A 24901-nucleotide genomic window follows, 5' to 3' on the forward strand; every position below is an offset into this window, starting at 1 on the left:
CACACACACACACACACACACACACACACACACACACACACACACACTTATTCTTTCTCTCTGTAATCCAGCATAAACTGTCCTTTATGTAACATTCCATCTCCCATCTCCATGCCTTTGCATTGGTCTACCCCATGCCTGCAACGTACTCCCTTCTAACCTGTCCTTCACAGAATCCAATCCCTCTTTTACTTCAAGACACAATTCAAGCACCACCTTCTATATGAAATCTTACTTGTTCTTCCGAAATGTTCGTTTCCTCCCTCCCAATTTACAGTGCTTAGAACAGAGTTGTTTCATCAAATTTTATCAGTGACTCAGTGCCTAGAATGAAGGAGGTACTACATGTTGGTTAACTGGGCTTTTCTGTAATTCCCAGTACAAAGGTCATTCTTTGTAGAAAATTAGAAGCAAAATTTTTTCTACATTTACACATTCAAATCAACATTTATAAAGCATCTATACTCTGTATTAGGTACTATGCTAGGTGCTAAGGACACAAAGAAAAATATAGAAAAGTCTCTGTCCTCAAGGAAGGCAACGCAAAATAAAATGTCTAAACGGATAGGCAATTACAAGATACTCTGAGGCAGGAGAGAATTCTAACTACTAGGAAAATCAAGCAAGTGGAATTTGAATCAAGTCCTGAAGAAAACTAAGGATTCATTTTCTGTAAAAAGCAGTCACTAGAAAGAAACCCATACTCAGTATGAGGATAGCTTATGCTAACATACCAAGATGGAAAATGGAAGGCAAAGTGTAGACAGCAACACATATGCCAGTTTAACTGTGATGGGTGAAGAAAAGTAATGTAAAATACTGGTGAATGGCAATACCAGAGTTTATAACCTAGAGGCAATAGAGAAACACTGGAAAGTGTTTAGGAAAGAAATTCAATCTCCCTGAGAAATGTTCCTACCTCTTTTTGTTGGTCTATTCATTCCCAATGAATTCAAACAATCTTTTTAGACAATTCCCCCTTTGACTTTTCAATGTAATTATGTCTTTGTGTCTTCAGAATTTCATTAAGAGTGGCCCTTCCCAGGATGATACTTAAAAGGTGAAATTGAGAGGTGAGAGAGGAATATGATGAGAGGAGATGGGGAGAGACAGAATGAGGTAAATTATCCGACATAGAAGAGGCAAGGGGAAACTCTTACAATGGAGGGGAAGAATAGGAAGGCAAAAGGGAATGGGTCAACCTTACTCTGATTGAATTTGGCTTAGGGAGGGAATGACATATACACTAAACAGGATATCTTCCCCTACAGGAGAGTAGAGAGGAAAGAAATGAGATGGGGGATGATAGAGGAGAGGATAGGTTGGGGGGGAAAGGGAAATTGGAAGCACACACTTTTGAAAAGGGACAAGGTCAAAGCAGAGAATAGAACAAGTTGGGGGCAGGACAGGATGGAGGGTAATATAGCCAATATTTTCCAATATATCCACTATGGAAATGTTTTATGTAGCTACACATATACAACCCATACTGAATTGTTTATCTTCCCAGTAAGGGTGGGTGATGAGGGAGGAAGGGAAAGAATATGGAACCCAAAATTTTAAAATCAAATGTTTAAAAAACACGTATGTGTATATATATATAATATATTATGTGTATATATTATATATATGTATATATATGTAATTTTTTTTACATGCAACTGGGAAGTAAGATATACAGGCACTGGGGTATAGAGATCCATCTTGCCCTACTGTTAAGTCAGAGTTGGGAATAGAGGAGAATATAGGAGAGAGCGGATTGTGGGAGGGGGTATACAGTGGGATCGCTGTTTAGGGGTGGTGGGTAGGGAAAAGATGGGGATAAAATTTGTAACTCAAAATCTTATAGAAATGAATGATGTAAACTAAAAATAAACATAAAATTTAATTTAAAAAAAAAAAAGAGTGGCCTTTCCCTCTGGGGCTAACTTTCCCTACAGAATCTTAGGCCATGGGATCCGATTTATGTTTTCCCTGAACCTTCTAAAATATACTTTACCCAAATTTAACACTATACCTATCTCTTTCTTTTCCTTCACTGTCAAAAACGCTAAGATGGAATGCTCATTCATAGAATCACGTAAGATGGTTCCCCATCACTGGTCCTTTTCAAGAAAATATTAACTTCTGTTTCTGAGCTGAACTCAGTTGAATTCAGTTCAAATGAATGAAGTTTTCCATCAACACTGTATCATACCTCTATGGCAGGTTCTAATCTATGTCCTTGAAGTGAGCTAGGGAGATAGTTTGTAGCATACTCTCATACTTTTTTCCGTCTCCAATCATCCTGACCCAAATGTTCTTCACAACTCCCCGCTGATTCCTAGATTTCCTCCACACATCTTTAATATACAGTGTTACACTATTCCCATCCCGCCTTCCCCAGTTCCCATTCAACTATCCTTTTCCTTTTAAATAAGGTACCTTTCCAGAGTCATAGTTCAATCACAAATTCTGTGCTACCAAATCTCAAGTATATATGTTAGAGAAAGAATATTTTAGCTGGAGAGAAAAAATCTTTCCAAAAAGAATGTGTATAGTGGAATACAAGATCTGAGAACCTGAACTCACTTCCTACCTCTTATACTTACTGTCTGTGGCACTGAGAAAGTCAATCCACATCTCTAGGTCTCAGTTTGCTTAACTATAAAATGAAGGAGTTGTGCTCAATGATCTCTAAAAGCCCTGACAGCTTTAGCTCTATGAAAAGCGAAATATTTAGAATAAAAATACAATTATAGTAACAATAACTTCTCTGAACCAAATACATATATTTTCAAGGATACATGTAATATAAGGTATGTATGCACTTTGCACAATGTCTTAGGAGTCTTCTAGGCCCAATTCGACCTATTTTCTTTAATTCTCACATCAAGGGAAAAAACTGTTTTGATAAAGATAATTGGACTGAAGACACTACTAATGAAATAGAAAAAAAGTAAAATAAAAAAAAACTTGGCAACCATCAAGAAACCATCATTTAACGTTTCTCAAATTCTATGAAAGATGTTATTATATAAAGATATTTAAACCATGATGACCTCATATTCTTACATGTTAACACATAAAACCTTCTTAATCATCACTGTCAAAGTAATATAGCATAAATCTATTTTATTTAATTTTATTACCAAAATTTTATTACTAAAAATTTTATTACCAAATAATGCAGGCATGGTTCTAATCAATAATTACTCAAGATTTTGAACTAACTTGTCATAATGTAATACATCTGAAAGAAAAATGTTAACAGAAAAAAAAAGGAAATGAAGGAAGGAAAAAAAATTGATATTATGTCTTAAGTAACATGACTACTACCAATTTCTAACAAATTTAGGTTAAATTACATTGGCTAGCAAATGGACATTTCAGAATACTAAATTTTTTACAACTATGAAATAAGCATTTAAAAAGTACTTAAGAGGCGGCCAGGTAGCACAACGAGTAAGAGCACCAGCTCCAGTGTCAGGACAACCTGGAGATCGAATCCTGAGCTCAGACACTCAGTACCACACCCAGAAATAACTGGCCGTGTAACCTTGAGCAAGTTACTTAACCCCAATTGCTTTAATAAAAAAAAAAACTATTTAAGAGACAAAGTTTTATTTAATTATATTTAGATTAATAAAATTGTTAACATCAAATGCAATTATTTCAAAAAAAAGAAGAGGAACAAATTTTAAGAAGCTCTAAAATACACTAACACTTTAACTAAACCAAACACAACCACGTGTTAGAACATAAACAGAAAGTCCTCTGAGGAGCCAGAATAGAGGTCACAAAATCCAGGTGCTACAGCTAATTTTCTCTACTGACAGGAAAGCCACTCAGGCTCATCCTGGGAATATCTTACACATAATTCTCATGGGCTTGGTTATCAGGTTTTCAGAGTTATCATATAATTAAAAGCACTTGGCAATAAGGGAAATCACAGAATTTGAGAACTGGAAGGGACCACCTCAGAGTTCCTCTAAACCTAAGGAAGAATCATCTATATCACTCCTCTATTTAAAAAATAAATAAATAAATTTCCATTTAGCCTCCACCTGAAGAAGTAAAACTCACTACCTCAATAGTCAGACAAGTCCACTTTTAGAGATTGCTATCTATTTTTAAGGGAAGACTTTCTTTTTTGTTGAGCTATCAATGTGCCTCTCTGCAATTTTCTAGCTACTAGCTCTAATTTCTAAGGCAAAACAAGCTTACTCATACCTCTTCTACTGGACAGTCCTTCAAACATCCTTCAAATATTAGAAGATGCTATTATGTTATGCCCTAAGTCTTCTCTTCTGTACCTGATTCTGGAGTCGTGATTTCAAGCTCTCTTGCCATCCGAGTGGCACTACAGGCAGAAACACTAATATTATAATAATGTAGAAATACTAATATTATAATAATAAAGTAAGAAGTGACTGGGAAAAGACAAAAAAATCTGAAAAAAAAGCAGACACAAACTCAAAAAGCATAGTCATCTAAAGTCATTTAATGTAAACACAAACACACCCAAATAGGTCCCAGAAGAACACTGTATTTATGTTTTTATATATATGACAGTAATGATTATTATACTTGTGTATAGAAGAACACTGTATTTATATGTTTTTATTTATATAACAGTAATGATTATTATACTTGTGTATATGCTTATCACTCATACAAAAACAAATGAAACCCAAAGCATGTAGTTTGGACGTATGATTTTAATATTTTGACTTGATTTTCAGGGCCTGCTCCTTCAGAGTTTGCTTGTTTAAAACAATCCTTCTTCAGGAGCCAAGCACCCAAAGCAGTAAAAGCATCATGATGAATAGAAAAGCAGGTACGGAGAGTTCTAGCTCACACAGTGAGTACTGGCTGGTAGCAGCCAAGGGGACACAAAGGCTAAAACTACTGACTCTGCTGTCCCAGCTCTGTCAGGCAAAACTATTGTAGAACTTGCTTGGTCTTGTTTCTGTGTCTGCCAGATAGACTAGGTCGCCATCAAGATGTTATTCAATTCTAAAATTCCATTACTCTAAAAAGGAATCTCCTGATGTTAAGGCTTACAAGTTTCCTAAATAAACTGAAGGAGAATCTGGTCTACACCAAAGATATATATCACTGTCTCTTACTTCTATAAAGACCTTATTAAGTTACCTTTAATTTGAGATGATGTTTCCTCTTCTGATTCCGGTTTTCCTTTATTTCTTTTGTTAGAAGGTGTGTGGACTAGCTTTTTAACAAATTCTGACTCGAGTGGTTCAAGTTTAACTTGACGATGTCTTCTTGACTTGGATGCCTGGAGAATTAAAGTTACTAAGTTATAAGGAATCCTGATTTTAACAGGTCTACAGAACAGAAACATATTCAATAGGAAGATCAAGTAAAAAAATAAGTTCAAAGCACAAAGATGTTCTATCAGAAAAATTTTATAAGAAAAATACACATCTATCACATACCACAATATAACATTACCCATGCTTTTTTTACCCAACACAATCCACTCATACCCTCTATTCTAGTCAGACTAATTTCCTGCTCTCACACACAAAGGCTATACTCATTCCAGCCTTTATGCCTTTTACTCAAGCTATTACTGTCATTTAGAATATCTTCCCCCTCCGCCAAACCAAATCCTACCCAACTCCTCCACAAAACTTTCCCTGATTACTCTAACCCCCAGAAATCTTTCCTTTCTCGGAATTCCTAAAGCACTATAAGCTTGCACTAAACCATGTGGCATGACAGACAGACATCAATAATATCATAAATGTAAAACCAACAGAACACATAATAAGTGTAACCTCAGTTTCCTAATGATGACTAGTTCTTTTAGTTTCTCACACCCACAATTAATGCCTAACTGGCAGCAGAAATATTTAATAAACTCTATCTGGCCTCATTAGAAAATAAGGTGTTGCCATTAAGAAAACATGGCAGTTAATGTAAAGTCATAGGTGTAGAGTTAGACTTTGAAGATCATCTAGCCCAACGCCAACCCAACATGTGTATGAGGAAACAGAACCACGGAGGAGAATTCACTTGCCTCAAGTCATACAAGGAGTATGGGAATCTGAACCTAGTTCTTCCCCAACTCCACTTGTTTCCCCTCTAGCACATTAATACTGAGCTAATCTTCTAATGGATTACAAATGATTAAAAAAAAATTAGCATGCAATAAAACATACTATACTAAAATTATATCCAAACAAAATTTAATCATTCTTTGATGATCCCAAGGCACTTTATCTCAATGTAATGAATGAACATGACAAAAGAGATCATATTTCCTGTGTAGTTCTGGTTAATAAAATTTTTTAAAAATTAACCAGTTTTATTGATGGTGTACAAATACAGATTGAAGCATCCTGTTTTTTTCTTTATTTTTCTTGAGGGTTTTTTTGTCTGTTTTCTTTCAAAACACAACTATTATGGATATGTTTTACACGTCTACACATGTATAACCTATACTGAATTGCTTGCCTTTTCAGTGAGGGTGTGGAGAAGGAGGAAGGAAGAGAATCTGGAACTCAAAGTTTTAAAAACAAATGTTAAAAATTGTTGTTACATGTAACTGGGGAAAAATAAAATACTAAATGAAACATTAAAAAAATTAACCAGTTTTTGTGCTTAGGAGACAGGTAGAGAAGTAGTCTACTAACTGTGAGATCAGAGGACCTGTAATCATATTCCAGGTCTGCTTTCTCAGGCAAGTTCCTTAATATCTCTGGGTCTCAATTTCATCATCTCTAAAGTGAAATAGTTACTCCAGAAGATTCCAAAGTCCAGTCTAGGTCTAAATCTATCATCCTACGATTATGAAAATTATAACATTGGTGAGATTTTGGACACAGCTTTATGAAAATGAAAAATAACTGATTAGTAATAAATAGGTCTCTTTTTAAGCTCTAAAGTTCAAACTCCATTACAAGGGATTCCATGAGACTCTCAAAACTGGGCCAGGCAATGTTAATGTTAAAAGCATTAATATGATCAAAGAATTAGAACACCAGGTGAAGCTGAAAAATCTTTATCAAAGAAAATTTATTTCTGTGATACTTGAAAGAACTGCATATGACCCAGAGAGGATTCTAAGATAGTTTATAATTATGCATTTATAGGATTTTAAATGATCTACTAGCCAGAAAACCAACACCCAGCCTGTGGACCAACCAGAGGAAAAATATTTAGCTAAAGAGCCTGTAAAAAAAGCAGACTACTAGGGAGCCTAACCACCTGCCTGTCACTAGTACTATATAACTGACTACCATAGAGGTCTATCAAACTTAGATCAACTAGTAATTATTTTAAGTTGAATGTAAAAAATCATATAACTACATGGTCTACACACATAAATTTCTCACCATATGAATATACCAATTTATTGAATACAGTTCCTGAAATTAGAATAAAAACCCCTTGATTTCAAATATTATTAAATAAATAAAATGACTTAAAAGTTTAGCAATGTACCCTTTATGAAATCAAATCAAAAAAGACTAATAGTACTTAAATTTGTAGCTAAAATATTTAAAATCCCTTAATAAAAAACAAAAAGATGACCAAAATATCCTTTAAAATGTTTGCTACCTTGTAAAAAAACTAATTTACCTGAGTGACAATTGAATAGGCCTTGGATTTTATTTTGGCTAATGCTCCCGCTCTTTCAGAACCCTGTAAACAAACAAAAACAAGAATTAGGACAGAAATTAAAAATAAACAGTAACACCACCAGAAGAAATTATTATTATATGCAACGTGCCTAAATGGCATTTAGGCAAGATCAATTAATGAAGTTATTAAATTCCACCAAGACTTTAAGACCAATATCCTTAATTTGTACAAATTACTATCATTCTTCACAAGTGACTTCTACTTTAAAAGTTACCTTAAAAACATAAAAACACTTATAGATTATACTGACATAGTGAGCATATATGAATGACTCATACCACTGCCTTTTTCACTACCACAAACAGTGAAACTACCCTCTCTCATCGAAGTTCACCAGCATTTCCAAGCAAGACAGCAGGATACACTCCATCCATCAACCTTATCCATGTTTCACTAGAACCTTGTACTTCTGTCCTTAGGTAGGATGGGTTTTGATAGGTGAGTCTTCACTTTATCTTGCCTGGAAAGAGGCCTTCATGTCACTTCTCCATACCAGGACTCCTATGTGCTCCCTGATCCATATTTAGCCTTTGTGTTGTCTTAGAACATAAACTCCTATCTTTCCTTCTGCTTGTATCTGTATTTCCAAAGCTTAGCACAGTGCCTGTGAATACTTAATAAATACTTGTTCATTTGACTTAATTCACTGAGACTGGGCTCCTTCCTGATGATATAGCTTTCCCTCAACATCTTTTCCAGTCCTGGTTGCTGTGTGAGAATCTGCTATGTGCAAGCTCTCCCTCTATCATTACTCAGTAACCTCTACTGCTTTAAGGTTCATTAATTCGTATCTACAACCCAACCAAAATTCTGGTGGCTGTTTTCTACAGACCTGCAGAACATTCCCTTTCTTTCCTCAGTAAGGTCAGTACCTGGTTTACAATCTTCCTGTCCTCTCCCACTCCTATCCTAATGCTAAGGGACGTCACCACACAGAGTGATATTCTCTCAAACACCTAAACTTCCTAGGTTCCCAACCAGCTCATTTCCCATGACCTGCTCTCCCCTTCATGACCTACATTCTCTCTAATTGTCAGGTTTTTGCTAGCTTATTGCCCCTGCTCTGACTGTACTCTCTTCTCTTCCCTGCCTTTACCCTTTGGTATCTCAATTCTACTCTATAAAATCTACTCTTGGATCCTTTACCCTATCATTGACTGAGCCTTGAGTAATCCTAAACATGGATTACTTCTACCACTTGCCTCCTTAGCTCCTATTCATGTGCTGGTGAATGGATTAAAAGGAAATCAGGAAACCCTGCCTCGTGGATCCACAACAAATTTATGTTATCTGATCTCAAATGGGCCCTCACTGTAGCAAGGCAATCTTTCTTCCTAATCAATTCACCATCACACTCTCCAAATCAGTGGTTTCAAACTTTCTCTTATCTTCTTTAAACTTCTCTTGGTATGATCTTCCCCTCAGCTGAGGCCCTTGCCTCATACTTTGATCAAAAAAACTGAAGTCATAAACCACGAGCTCCCCCCTTCTCCATTCTTCCACATCTCACATCATTCAGACATCTTCCTCTACTATATCCTCCTTCACATCTGAAAAAATGGCCTTTCTCTTTACCAAGGCCAGCCCTTTACATTGCGCCCTTAATCCCATCACCTCTCATAAAGTCAAGCAGATTGTCCCCACCGTCATTCCCACTCTCACTATTATTTTTCAATCTCTCCCTACCCATTGGTTCCTTTCCTATTGCCTACAAACATGACTATGTCTCCCCCATCCTTAAAAACTCCTTGATCCAAGCATTCCCAATTAGCTATTTTCCTGTTAACTTTCCTGCCCCTCTAAAGGTTAAAGGTTATCATCCTTAAAAAAGCTGTCTACACTTGGTGCCTCCACTTACTTTCTCCTCACTTTCTTCTAAACCCTCTACCGTCTGGTTTCTGACCTCACCTATCCAAAGTCATTAATGATATTTTTGTCAAAATCTAATGACCTTTTCTCAATCCTCATTCCTCTCAACATCTCTGCATCATTCAATACTTTATCTTTCTGCATAATCTCCTCTTTCACAACACTGCTCTCTCCTTGTCTGACTTCTCAGTCTCCTTTGCTTCATTCATTTCATGCTCAGTAATGCTGGGTGTTTCCCAAGGGTTTATCTTTGGCCCTCTTCTCTTCTCCCTCTATACTATCTTAGTAACATTATCAGCTCCCAAGACTTCAATTATTATCACAATGCACATGATTCCCAAATCTCTTTCTAGCCCACATTACAGTTCTGGATCACCAACTTGCCTCATGAACATATCAAAACTGCTGTCTCATAGGCATCTCAAACTCAACTTGTCCAAAACTGAAATCATTATTTCTTCCCACAAACTCTCTTGTGTTCCCATCTTCCCTACAGTAATAATCAAGACATCACTATCCTCCCAATCCTCCAGGCTCACCATCTTGGTATCATCCCCGCACTCCTTCTCTTGCCCACCCTCCATAGCAAATTCTGTCATTTCTAGCTTTTCTATCTCAGTATTTCTTGACTGTGTCTCCTCTACAATACTAACACAACCACGATCCTAGTGTAGACCCTAAGTACCCATGGTCTCCCCGCCTTCATTTTCACCCCTCTCCACTCTATCTTCTACTTCGTTTTCCAAGGTGATTTTTCTAAAGTATAGGTGTGACCACATCACCCTCCTATTCAAACTCCAATAACTTCCTATTAAAGTCCCTGGCACTTAAAAGTCTTCATAACCTGACTCCACCCTACTTTTCTAATCTCCTCAGAATTTATTCTGCTCTGTATGACCAAGCTACACTAGTTTCTTTGAAGCTTCTCAAGCATGACACTCCAATTTCCCCTCTGTGCCTTTGCACTGGCTGTCCCATATTCCTAGAATGCCATCTCACCTCACCTCTATTTCTTAGTTTCCGTGGATTCCTTTAAGACTCAGTTAAAATCCTATTTTCTACAGGTCTGTCCCAAATTTCAGTACTTTCCCCTCCCTTATTACCTATCTACCTTATCTTATATGAACAGAGTTAATACTATGAACTCCTTGAGGATAGGATCTGCTTTTGTACCTTAGTATCCTGAGCGTGTGTAATGGGAATGTAAATTTTTAAGATCTTCCCTGCCCCTTGGCTTAAGTGCACCTGGAGCTTGTGGTAGGAGGCTTGTTTTTCAGGAGATACTTTGTGATTGGGCAGTGGGGTCAAGAGGGTTGTTACATTCTCTGAGCCAGGAGAAGGCTATATAAACCCTGTTGTGAGACTTTGTTTTGGGGCTTACTTTGAGAAGTGTTGTGTGATTTGATCAGATGAAACTCTGGGCAGCCATTGAGAGCCCCCTGGCTTTGAAAACCCAGATGTTGATGCTTCCCTCTCTGGTACCTGTGATTTGGTGTGGATGTAATGGTTGGACAGTTGGAGGCCTGTCTGCTTGAAATGTTTCTGTCTGTACACTCTGAAGTTCAGGGTGCTGACCTTTTCCCCCTGAACTAGGTAAATGATATGTTTGATTGATAAAAGCAAGATTGTTAACCCATTTTGAGTTGCTTTCCTTTAGAAAAGCAGATCTAAGAACCTGTGTTGGCAGCCACCCTGGGAATGCTGGGGTGCTTGCTACTACAGCATGGTACATAAAAAAATGTTTAATAAATGTTCTGAGTTGGCAACTGTTGACTCCAATACCAAGTCTCATGATTTGAATGCTTCCCATGTCCCAGATTTAAGAAAAAAAGCTGTGGGAAGAGGAGTAAAAGGGGTATACATAGGTACTGCCCTATCATTCCTCTCCCTTCCCCATTCCAATGAACTGTTAGTATTCCCATTCCCTATATTAAATTACAAGGCATCAGGAAAAGAGCAAAGAAACCAGACACCTCATCACAAAACAGTTAGGAATCCTGAATTAGGATTTCTAATGTAATTATTCCAACACTGACTAAAGGTCACTTCCTTTAACATATCATACTACAATGACTTCAAAGTTAATCTATTTGCTCCACAATAAAAAATTTTAAAGCATATTTTCCTTACTTCCAATTCTTGTGAACTTCCTTCCTTTTCTCTTTGGTCATCTTCATTCTTAACTTTCACAAACAGCTTCTGTGAAAACAAAGAATAACATTTCATAATTCAAAGTAATTCAGAACAAAGACAAATTAACTTTAGAATAAGACACAACCATTTATAATGATAAAATTTTTTTTTAAGTTATCACATTCTTTTACAAATCTCCACAATCTGAAATTAGTTCACAGTTAAGCTTCACTCAGCTATCACAGAGTGATTTCTAACTTACAGAAACATGAAGTATTATTTGAAAGAAACTAGAACTTTCTAGTAACTAATCCTATAAAATAAATTAAGAGTATAATACCCTTTTTTCTTCTGGTTTCCTCAAGTGCCAGAACATCTGTTCATTTTTCATAACTTTTAGCAAAAATATCTTGTTTGTATATGGATGAATATTAACTATATGTCTGATTGATCATCTAATCTGATTTAGCAGAACTGTATTAAAAACAAAACATTTGAAAGTGTGACTACTACAAACTGCTTCAGCCAGCAATGAACAGTGAAAAGAACACTGCTCTGGGGTAAGCTCCTGAGCTACAATCTGACTGATGCTCCTGGCCTACGTGACCCTGGGCAAGTCTTCTTCTGGGTCTATTCTCTCATCTATAAAATATGGATTTGGGGTTAGATGGTCTCTCTAGCTCTAAATCCTATGATCCTGAGTGGCACCCTCCTTTCTACCATTAGCCTTGTTCGCCATCTCTAATTAGCCACCAATCTATACCCTGAACCCCAAAATTAATTTGTCTTAGAAAGATAACACATTAAAAATATGCCAGTATTTCAGATAAAACAAGAGGAAGTCAGCCAGCAGGAAGTCTCTATGACTTAATCCCAAAGCCTGATGTTCTCCATCAAGGTTAGAAAGGAGAACCGGACTAAGTGAAAATGGAAGACCACCTAAACATAGAAAAGCCATTTAGTTTTCAACACAAATATCAAATACTTAATATTTGGTTACTGCATATAAAGTTAAGCTCTACTTTTGATTTTTTTGAAAATTCAACTTTTCAAAACAAGCATTACCAGACAAGAGACAGCACTTAAAGGTACCTATCAAAATGTGATGAATGTGTAGTTGATATTGGATGTAGATGCTTCAATAATTCAATGTTTCAGCTTCAGTACTTCTTGAATTAAGCTGAACAGCAAGTAGGAAATGTAGACTAAGAATCTCAAAAATACAATTTCTAGAAATTTAGGAATGGCATAATGCCAATGAATGCAACTTCTAGTGTAAAGCCTTGTAAGTAATTTGCTCCTAGAAAATATAATTTATTATTATGAGTTTCAATTCAAAACATTCATTAAGCACCTACTGTATGCAATGCATTTTGCTAAGTGTTGGAGACACAAAGACAAAAACTAAGAAAAAGATAATAAATGGAAGGTGGGAGGAAGAATTCAGGGAAGACTTCATGGAAACAGAGAAAGTTAAATCTGAAATATGTTTTTAAGAAAAGCACTTCCTGAGGTAGATATGATAGCGTATATTCTAAGCACACAGGGCAGTAAGAACATATAGGGGCAAGAGATGAGAGTGTCAAGTTCATATATCAATAAATAATGCAATTTTTGAGGGGTACATTAAGAGGACTAGTGGATTACAGAACTGGGCTGGAAGGGTAGATATGGGGCCAGGTTGAGGAATTTTTCTCTTATCCTAAAGAAAATGGGTAACCACTAACGGTTTAGGAATGTGTGTCTATTGTGGGGTGGGCAGGACCTCATGACCTAAGAGTATTATTATTTCAGCACTAGGTGAGGATGGAATGAAGAACAAAGAGTCTAAATGCATGGAGACTAATTAGGAGGACATTATAGTAGTCTGCAACAAGAGTGGTATAGGAGAGAAAGTAGGGTTTCAGAGGAGAATATTGCAGAGATGTTACAAAGGAAGAATCAATAAGCCTTAGTACCTGCTTGGAAGGGAGAAGGAGTTAAGGAAAGGGAATCTGAGTTAATATGTGAAGTTGTGCTAATAACTAAGGTGAATTTAAAAACAGCTTCAAAAACTTTTATTTAGTGAACATCAACAAAAATGTTGCTAAGTTCATATTGCAGAAGCTATGAATGAGTACTACATATTCAGACACAGTAATAAGTAGATATAATATTATAGTTATTGGTAACCAATATTTATGAAAAATTAAGACTCATTTTGGTTACTACCTTCCTTCATACTTTTAGTTGAGCTATTAAAGTGGCAACCACATACCTTTTTGTCTTCATGCCATTGTTTATGTTCTAAAACCAGGTTCTTAATGCTAACTAAAAATTCATCTTTTATCAAGCTGAGGGCTTTGTCAGGTTGGGATTTGTCAGCTGAAATTATTTGCTTCATTTCCTGGTAATGATCATGGATATTCATAATTTCCTGGAAACAAAAAAATAAATGCCAATATATTTTTTAGAATATGGGAGTGATATTTCTATTTTCTACAAAATACAAAAAATTCAAGCAGTAAAACTCTATCTCTTAAATCTCTCTGGAAACATCAGGGACTCTGGATACACCAGGATAGAAAAAAACAAAATGTAAACATGGGGTTTTGAGAATGATAAAGCTGCAAAAAACAAAAAAAGATGAAATCAGAAAGAAAAGCTAGACCAAACCAAGTACATATCACATAAAGTCATGATGCAGGTACACAATCTTGTTTTACAAGATTGCTCAGGAAAGGGAAACATACTATAACAATGGTGGGAAAGGACCAATTCCCGGGTCTCCCGACTCCGGGGCCGGCGCTCTTACTGACTGCGCCACCTAGCCACCCCTTAGAGCAGTGCTTCTTAAACTGTGGGGTCTTAAAAAATTTGGCAACAATAAAAGGTTTCTGACTGCAATGACCAAAAATTAATTCAAAATCAAACCCATAATGTATCCAACTTCACTGCAGCATTGGTTAAACTCAAAAAGGGGTCCAGAGTGGGAAATGTTTAAGCATGAGGGCAAGTGCTCCACTGATGGTTATCTTTTGGAAGTGCTTCATCCCCCAGCATTGTGGAATGACTTTACTTCACAGGTGTCATTCATCAGATGTTTACTGTTCCATATACTTGACCAGAACTCTGCTACCTCCATATGCCACTAATCCATCCCCAGATCCACATATTTTAAGTAACAAGTCAGAGACTGATTCATAAACCCCTAGAAGGATACCATGCTAAGTCATCAAAAAAATCCTAGAGAACTGGGCCCTCCATCAACATTTCACATTGAGTAGAAAACTCCCACTTCCTATGGCACAGATTTGCCAGCTACTGAGATAATATTTTACTCCTATTTCTTCCCATATTCTTGGTCAACATTAGAATTAGAAATGGAATTAAGATTAGACACAAAAGGCATGGAATTAAGACACAGAGATTCCAATTCGTCATAGACCTAGGCCTCTATACATCATATCTTGACTCCTACTCTATTATTAACAATCTTCACTTTCCAACTTCTGGTTTTCACAAATGTGTGTGTGTGTGTGTGCGCGCACGCGTGCACGCCCATGTATTTATGTATGTATATGTATTTATAGGTATATAAATATAAAATATGTGTGTGCAGGTGTCTGTATGTCTGTGATCCTTAGCCAACCTCTCTAGTATGAACTGGCTCCATCTTTCATGGACCCTAATACAATAAGCATAGAGGAAGAGTCAACCTTCTTCTCGTTCGCTGCCTCCACTTTCAGACTCTCTCGCTGTATCCCCAACACCTAGTAAAATTCTCTGATAATCATTCAGAGAATAAAAATAAAATTACCTCTAGTGTGTCAGCAGTAATAAGCTTCATTACCCGGTCATTTGGTTCCTTAAATTCCTCTGTAACTTCAGTTCGGGGAAGATTTTTCTTCATTCTGTATGAAAGCTACATAAAATGGTAATAATTTAATGCAGTTGGCTGTTTAGAAAAACAGGTGCATATTTACAATACTGATATAAAGACAGCAATAAAAATACTATACTGGAAAATAAAAATAAACTTAAAATAGTCCTATATAAGGCAGATTTATTATTCAATAAATCCTAAGTCTTTCAGGCTTCACTTTATGCCATAAGATACCTTTTAGCAACACAGAATATTGTCAAATTTAGAAATACTAAAAATGCTTCATTAAAGCCTTACTAGAAACCCAATATACTATCAAAATATAATTACTTTGATCTTTTGAAGTAAAACAAAATGATTATATAGTGTAATCACTTTCGAATAGTCATATTTTGCTATTCTGCTCAATTAATATTGCCTTAAAAAGACCTTAATTTTATGTCATTCTTAACAACTTATTCTATGATTTCTACTACACAACTATGCTCAAAGATTCAGGGAAAAACACATGCATCATCAGGATTTATATGGTATATGGTATATCTGTTTTCACATGCAGTCCCTAAAAACACACTACAAATATATGCGTATCTTCATTTTTTAAAAACAAAATTATGTTTTAATCAGAAAGTTTTTCAAGTCATATTTTCAAGGTTATCCAATGATATTGGTAACAATACTTTATTTTTTTTTTTTAATATTCTAGGCATATAGTGATACTCAGTAGATAACAGAGATGTTTTCTTATTTTGAAAAAAATAAATTAACTTATTAATCCGTACAACAAAACTTCATGGAACATTCACATTAAGGACACTTATGCTCTTCAACAATCCCTTTACTCTACTCCTAGTAATTCCCTATGTTATTCTCTATGGCAACTGTCCCAAACTCGTTCTTTCCCCACTACTCTTATAAAAGATAAACTAGTCCTACGTTACTAAGAAAACCAAAGTTACCCAACGTGAACTTCCTCAGTTCCCTTCCTTCATTCTTCAAACCTTCCTAGCTTCCTTCAGGTCATGTAAGAGTTATCCCTACACCTCAGTTAAGTTACATCATTCTATATGTCCTTCCCTGGCAGCACTTCCTCCTACCCACTCTAAAACCTTGTGTTAGCAAGCAACTCCTCTAATGCATCTTCAATCATTCCTTCAAAACTGCCTCCTTCCCACCGGCTACAAGTTTAGAAAACTTACCTTGGGGGTGGCTAGGTGGCACAGTGAATACAGCACTGGCCCTGGAGTCAGGAGGACCTGAGTTCAATTCCAGCCTCAGACACTTAACACAAAAACTAGCCATGTGAACTTACCTTGGCCATTCTAACATATCTAACTACCTTTCCATCTATCTCCTCCTTTTCACTATTACTTTTCACTTCTTGAAAAAGCCATGAAAACTTCATTAGTGCCTTCTTGCCTCCTTAGTAGAAACCGGCATTCAAAGCCCTTCACAATCCAGTAACATTATTGCCTTTCTAGCTTTATTTTCTATTACTCCTCTCTTAGCTCTCTACACTCTCACCTAGTTTGACAACTCTAGCTCCCTAAACAAACGCTGTCTCTTATTCCTCTATGCCTTTGTGCAGGCTATTTCCTGTTCTTGTAAAGTCTTCCTCTCTCTTTTCACCCATTGTACTCCGATTCATCTTTCAAATGCCACATTCTCTAAGGAGCCTTCCCTGATATCTCCACTTCAGACCTGAGACTTCAAACAACACTTTGCTTTGTAACTCTAATACATTTTTGTGTTCAGTAAGATGGCTGAATAAACTCAAAACAAGATATTCACTAAAGCAAAAGAAAAACAAAAAGCGAGAAAGAAACCCTCATCAAGGAAAGACCCTACCAAAAAATAGCGAAGAAACTAAACAAATGAACAAACAACAATAATCATGATAGGGTGGCTAGGTGGTGCAGTGAGTAGAGCACCAGCCCTGGAGTCAGGAGAACCTGAGTTCAAATCCGGCCTCAGACACTTGACACAAAAACTAGCCGCGTGACCTTGGGCAAGTCACTTAACCCCAACTGCCCTCCGAAAAGCAAAAACAAAAAACAATAATCGTGATAAAATGAAGAAACACTCTAAGGTAAAAAAAAAAAAGATAGAAAAGGAATCTCCAGAAGAAAGGAACTCTTTCCAGTAGCTCTTAATGGTAAATGAGAAAGGAACAACTGCAAGAAACCTCAAGATGACTGACAAGCTAATAAAATAATTAAAAGGAGAAAAAAAGGAATAAAATCATCTCTCTTAAAGATTTCAAAAAAGAATCTATGTTTTATAAGTGATGGTGGGTAATTCTAATGCATTTATGTAATACTATGTACTACAGTTATCTCTATCTCGGTCTTAAGCCCCTGCTAGTCCAGGCGGCTAGGTGGCACATTGTGTGGAACACTGGACCTGGAATAAGGAAGACTCAAGTTCAAATTCAGCTTTAGGCACTTGTTAGATGAGTAACCTAATCACTAACCTGTCTGACTCAGTTTCCCCAACTTTACCATGGAAATAATAACAGTAGGGTTGTTGTGAGCATAAAATGAGATATTTGCAAAGTACTTAGCACAGTGTCTGGAACATAGTAGGCACTATATAAATGCTTATTCTCTCCTCCCTTCCCCTTCTCTACTAGATTTTAAGATCTACAAGAACAAGGACTATGTATTTATCTGAATTTTTTTATCACACTTCCTGGTTAAGACATAGCAAAGGGTTAATAAATGTTTTTAAACTGGATTGTACTATGTTAACATACAGGTTTAGGCATTGCTGTAAAATGGAAGGCTTTGTCTAGTCTCAGCTTCCTAAGAATATAAGAAGCATCATAATGTTGTGCACTTGTCAGCTCTTGATGGAATTTCATAACTTCATCCCAATCCTTAAGGCATACTCTAATCTAAAAGCAAGGAAAGAAAAATGTTACTAAATATATATTTCAATATACATTACATGCATACAATTAAAACACTGGCTTTTCTAACCAAAACATTCTGCTTTAATATATTTTATGAACTGTATCTGTTTCAGATTACTCCATGAGAACATTATAAAATATTACCTTTTGCTTTGGTTGACAGAGTTGTGTATTATACAGTCCATACATAAGATACAAAGCACCAACTCTAATCTGAAAGGTGTATGGAGGTAAAAAATACTTCCAAGCCAGAGCTAGAGCTTCCTTTGTAAACTTGTTCTTTTCCATATGTCTTGTTCTGCCACTAGAAAATAAGAAAGCATATTATAACTGAAAAAAATTGGAGAGCTATCTTTTTATAATAGAGGAAGAAAAAGAATAGGTTTCTAGTGATTCACACAAGGACAAATGAAAGACCAAAAGAACATTAAGAAAACATAGCTAAGGATTATGAAGTCCTTAGTAAAAGACTAAAGACATTAAGGGGAAATGTGGTATTTTCTATGGGCGTATGAATACATATGTGAATGTGTGTATATACGTTTACAGGTAAACATAGATAGAGGGCACAGGACCAATTTAACAGGAAGGGATGATACTTAAAAGGTGAAATTAAGAGGTGAGAGGAATATAATGAGAGGAGATGGGAGAGAGACAGATTGGGGTAAACTATCTCATACAGAAGAGGCAAGGGAAAATGGTTACAATGGAGGGGAAGAATAGGAAGGCAAAAGGGAATGAGTCAACCTCATTCCCATTGAATTTGGCTTGAGGAGGGAGTGAAATACACACTAAAAAGGGTATCTCACCCTCCAGGAGAATAGGGGGGAAGGGGATGAGAGGGGGGATGATAGAAGGGAGGGTAGGCTGGGGGGGAGGGAAGTTGGAAGCACTCACTTTTGAAAATAGATGGGATCAAAGTGGAGAGGAGAACGGGCGGGAGGTGGGATGGGAGGGAGGGAAGTGTAGTCAGTCTTTTACTATGTATCTACTATGTTATTGTTTTGCATTAGACACACATGTACAACCTATACTGAACTGCGTATCTTCCCAGTAGGGGTGGGTGACGGGGAAGGAGGGGAATGAATCTGGAATTGAAAGTTTTGAAGTCAAATATTCAAATATGTATATGTATATATGTGTGTGTAAAAATGGGGTGGGACAGGGGAGAAAACTTTCAGGTCAAAGACCACAAAGTAGTTACAATCTAGGATGAAAAACTGTAGAGAAGTCTAATAATTCACAAGAAACAAAATCCAATTAGAGCTAGTGTCCCAAATTTCTTTATACACCAAAAACAAAAAAGGATTAGATCCTAATACAGGACAAATTTTACTTCATATTTATTGCTGAGATTTAATGGAATGAAACTTTTTAGACACTCAACTGAGCTCCCTCCCACGATGCAGATCAAAGCCCATCCATGCCTACTCTTTGTATATGACTCCAGTTTACTTTCTTCTTTAAGTTCACCACCCAATATGCTGGAGTATTTCCTTCATTTCTCAGGACACTGAAAAGGTACCAATTCTATTTTCAACCCATCATCTTCCACCCTTGCCATGTCACTAGAGCCCCTCTTCTCTTCCTACATGACATTTTTTTACTCCTGTTTTTCAAAGTTTCTCACTCGTTATATATTGCAGCCTGCTCACACCCATCACACTCTCCAATGCACTCTAGCATTTACTTTTAATTTCCCAGAAACTGTTGAATTCCATGTATTGCTACCATACAGAAATACCAATAGGATGTTAACATTAAAAAGATGAGCCTCTGTTTTCATGGGAAGCCTGGGATTCTTAAAGGCTTTTTTCTGTTTTCCAAAAGCAATCCAGTTTGTTATCCTTTGTGTCCAAATTTTTGGCAATCTTTCCGTACCAGATATTTATAGTGCCAGATACATGTACTTTATAGGTTGTCTAGGCAAAGGGCTTATAGTCAAGCAAAAAACCTGGTCCTTTCTTAAAGGAAAGAAAAACATAAAAAGTGCCGTTGTTAGTATTAGAGGAGATACAAAGCCAAATAAGACATGGTCCTTGCCCTGAAAGAACTTATCATGAATCCACTGCCCTTTTGTTGCTTCTCATTAATGCCTCGACCAGACCCCTTCATTCTTCTCTACTTTTCTTTTTCCTCTTATGTCTCCTTTTCCATTTCTCCATTTTGCTAGAATGACCCTTTATTTCAGGCTCACATTATTACTTTATTGCTCCTCAAATAAAACATTCCATCTGCTACCTCCATATCTCTGGAATCTGTCCCCTCACTTCTGCTTTCTAAAATCCTTTGTTTTCCTCAAAGCTTAACTGAAATGCTACTTCCTACATGAGGGTTTTTCTGATACCCCCAATTGCCAGTGTCTTCCCGAAAAAGTTACCTTATCTTATTCCTTATGTATCTATAAAGTATACATGCCATTTATCCTGATAAGAAAGAAAACTCCCTGAAGCCAGACATCATTCAATTTGATTGTGTATCCTCTGTGCCTGGCACATACTTGGCATTAAATCAAGGTTTTTAAAACTTGTCCATGTAAGGATTTCAGGGATTCCATTAACTTGGATGGGGAAAAAAATTACATCTTTATTTCACATTACATATTTTATTTAACTTTCTTCAATTAACAAAAATCTGTTCTCATTCTCTCCCATTCCCATTCATTAAGGGTGAAAAACCTTTGTAACGAATATGCATAGGCAAGCAAAATCAATTCTCAGTGACCTTATCAAAACAACTTGCTTCCCTCACATTTGTCACAAATTAGATAGCATTCTTCATCATCAATCCTCAAAGCCAGTCACTGAATTTATCAGAATTCTTACAACTTTCAAAGTTCTATTTCTTACAGTTTTACTGTATAAATTACTTTGCTTATTCTCACTTTACTGAGCATCAGTTCATGTGTCTTCCAAAGTTTCTCTGAAACTGTCCCCTTCAACATTTTTATGGCAAAATATTATTCTATTACATTCATATATTATTCCCCAAGTGATGAAGACCCCCTGCCTTTAGTTTCCAATTCTTTGCTACTACAAAAGAGCTACTATAATTTTTTTTTTAACAGATGCGTCCTTTTCCCTCTTTCTTTTTAACTCTTTGGGGTGATGAGGCTAGTAGTAATATCACTGATCACAAGGCATTTGGCTAAATAACTTTTGAGGGATAGTTCTGAATTGCTTTCCAGAATAGCTGGACCAAATCCCAACTCCACCAAAAGTGCATTAATGTGGCTATTTTTCCCACAGTCCTTTCAACATGTCATTCCCTTTTTTGTCAATGTTGCTAATCTGACTGCTATTATAAAGTACTACCTCAGATTTGCTTTAATTTACATCTGTAAGTAACTTGAAACATTTTTTCATGTGGATATTTATAACTTAGAGTCCCTCCTTAGAAAACTACCTTTTCATATCATTTGAGCATTTTATCAATTGAGCAATAGTTCTCATTCTAATTTTGACTGCACTGGTTTTATCTGTGCAAAAACTTTAGTTTTATGTAATCAAAATTTTATCTTCAGTGCATTTTATCTTCAGTGATCTTCTCTATTCCTTGTTTGGTCACGAACTGTTCCCCTATATCCTATATATATATAATCCTATATATTTTATGCCTTTAAAAACAAAGTATCTGGGAGCAGCTAGGTGTTGCAGTGAGTAGAGTGCTGGCCCTGGAGTCAGAAGGACCTGAGTTCAATTCCGGCCTCAGACACTTAACACACACACACACACAGACACACACACACACACAAACCTATCAGTGTCACCTTGGCCAAGTTACTTAACCCCAATTGCCCTCCAAAAAGCAAAAAAAAAAAAGTGTCTGTAGGTTCCATTATACTGTCAAAACAGTCCATAACACCAAAAGATTAAGGACCCTTCATTAACTAAACTTTTGTTGACAGACGGCCATCTTCAACCAATCAAAGCAGTGATTGGTGACCTATTTTGCAAATCTGGGCTTAATCACAAATGAAAGAAGATGCACATTAAGTAATAAAAAGGCATCTGAAATATTTTCAGAAGGAAAAAAATACCTCAAGAGATTATATGCTTCTCAAACACCCCAGAAAATAGAAATGAAACAGGCGAGGACCACAACAGCATATCATGACAGCAAAGAAACTAGTAAGAGCCTTCTTTCTAAATGTACACAAAGACATAGAGGTGATGGCATAAGTCTGGTGGAGGTAAAAGTGGAAAGGCAGGCCTGAAGATTATGAACTGAACCTGGAAACATCCTGACTACAGTTGAATCAGTGTTTTTTAATGGAACTACAAAATGGGAGGCTACATAAAAAGGGGGGAGGGAAGCAAGTAAATAAGAAAGGAGTGTGTGATGTGCCCAGGTGAAATCAAGAACTAGCATCGAGAGGATGGTTACTTCTAGGGTTTCTCAGGAAAAGAAGATGCAGGGTAGTGAGTGAGGAGAAGGGAGGAAGAATTGAAAAGGAGGAGGGAAAAGAGGAGGTCTTGTTTTTGTACTGGGAGGGGGTTCCACTTCATTTGGTTTGCATGGCCAAAGTGGGGTAGCAGCACAAGCCGGAGCAGGACCCCCCAAGGCAAGATCCTTTATTCAGTCCAATTCTGGCATTGAAAGGGGGCTTTAGGAGTCCTTAGAATTGAGCTCAAATTCTGACTCTTCCATCTACCAGAAACAATTCAAATACTATCTCTGACATTAACTCCCAGTACAATCTTGGGCAAGCCCCTTCGCCTCGCCAATTGCCCTGGAAGACCTCCAAGGTCTGCTTCCAAGCTCTGCCTCCTGGAATGTGTAGAAATGGAGGAGGAGGAGGAGGAGGGAATGCGGGGTGGGGGCGGGGCATGTGAGTAGGGGGACGAGAGGCGTAGAAATGGAGTGGGGAAGGAGGGACAAAGGAAAGTTGGGGGAGGGGGAAGCTGGGGGCAGGGAAAAGGAGCAGCGGGGGGGTGGGGGGAACATGAGCGATGAAGAGGGAAACTGAGGGACAGCAAGGGGGAGAACGGGAGGGGAAACGCCAGGGGATCGGGCGGGGAAAGCCGGAGAGGAGGGCGCTTCCATGAAGGGGACGGCTGGAGGGCGCGTAATGCTGGGCTCGGGGGCAGGAGTCGGAAGGAGAAACACTCACTAGAAGATGGTGTGAAACTTCACGTCCCTCCACACTGCGGTGAAATCCTCGAATCGGACGCTGTCCGTCTCCTGGAAGCGAGTGAGAAGCGTCTCGAAGTCCGAGTGCAGGCCCCCAGGAGTCCCCATGCGGCTGCCGCTTCTCGGTCGATACAGCCCCGCTCCTGAGGCTAACGGGTCGCAGTCTCCAAGGAAACGCAAATGCGGCCACTGCACGTCGCTCTAGAACACGCCATGACGCAAGCGCGCTCGTCGTACGTCGTACGTATCGCCCCGGCGTACTCCCACCTACAACCCGGAAGAAGTCCTAGTGGAGGTTAAGGTTACAGCGCATGTGTGGGCTTCCGCTTCCTTTTCCCTCCTCGTGACCCTTACTTTCTTAAAGGGCCCATTAAGCATGGAGGAGGAAGGGGAAGGGGGGGGAGCGGGGAGAGGGACGGGAAGGAAGGGGAGATGAGGGGACATGACATCTTTGGACCTGCTCAATGCGGGAATTTGTTTTGCTTGACTACACGTACTTGTTACAGGATTTTGTTTTATTTCTGTCTTTTTCACCACCTCCCCCCCCAGGAGGTGGGAGGGAGGCAAAATAAAAGTTTTTTAATTGAAAATGTTAAGATCATTTTAAATTTTAAATTAAAATGTTAAGATCATAATGGAAAACCATAAAATTCCCTAACCACTAAGAATCAAATGAGATTGCACTTGTAAAAGTGAAAAAAAGTCTTGTAAAAGACTTCAAAAACCTTAAAGCACTATTAAATGCTAAACATTAATTATCATTAACTCTTAATAATTTATATTTCCAATAGCACCCTACAGTGTTTACAAAGCACTTAACTCACAATAACACTGAGGTAATTAGTGCAAGGAACAATGATAATATCAATAATGACAGAAAGGGCTTTAAAAAGGTGGCACAGGTGAATAGAGCACCGGCCTTGGAGTCTGGAGGACCTCAATTCAAATCCGACATCAGACACTTAACACTGCCTAGCCATATGACCTTGGGCAAGTCACTTAACCCCAATTACCCTGCCCTCCTAAAAGCAAAAAAAATCAAAAACTTGCCAGGTGTTTTGCCTGCATTACCTCATGAGTTAAACAGGTATTACATATACCCATTTAACAGATGAGGAAATTGAGGCTTGGGAACATTAAGGGACTGGCCCAGTGTCACATAGCTAATGTCAGAGGTAGTATTTGAAATTACTATTTGCTGACTCAGCCCAGCTCTCTGTCCCCTATGTATTTCCATTTCACAAATGAGAAAAATGAGACTCAAAGAGATTCAGTAATTTGCCAAAGACTAAAACTTTCAGACTCAAAAAATGGATATAAATTCTGCTTTTCTG

General features: G+C 37.4%; 1 protein-coding gene across 1 annotated transcript in view; it reads right to left on the reverse strand.

Annotated features, from left to right (window-relative positions):
• The window catches only part of SNAPC1 (small nuclear RNA activating complex polypeptide 1), a 36768-nt gene extending 12965 nt beyond the window's left edge, over positions 1-23803 (reverse strand). Inside the window, exons 1-8 of the mRNA XM_069092031.1 lie at positions 23548-23803; positions 18579-18738; positions 18276-18416; positions 15455-15559; positions 13913-14071; positions 11653-11721; positions 7591-7653; positions 5137-5278 (exon numbers count right to left, since the gene is read on the reverse strand). Coding sequence (XP_068948132.1) covers positions 5137-5278; positions 7591-7653; positions 11653-11721; positions 13913-14071; positions 15455-15559; positions 18276-18416; positions 18579-18738; positions 23548-23675 — 967 coding nt within the window. The 5' untranslated portion in view covers positions 23676-23803. The remainder of the gene's footprint in view (positions 1-5136; positions 5279-7590; positions 7654-11652; positions 11722-13912; positions 14072-15454; positions 15560-18275; positions 18417-18578; positions 18739-23547) is intronic.
• Between the last annotated feature and the right edge of the window lie 1098 nt (positions 23804-24901).

Source organism: Petaurus breviceps, unplaced genomic scaffold (assembly GCF_028583685.1).
Source record: "Petaurus breviceps papuanus isolate PSGF00001 unplaced genomic scaffold, PetGlider_PUasm1.0 189, whole genome shotgun sequence".
NCBI classification, from domain to species: domain Eukaryota; kingdom Metazoa; phylum Chordata; class Mammalia; order Diprotodontia; family Petauridae; genus Petaurus; species Petaurus breviceps.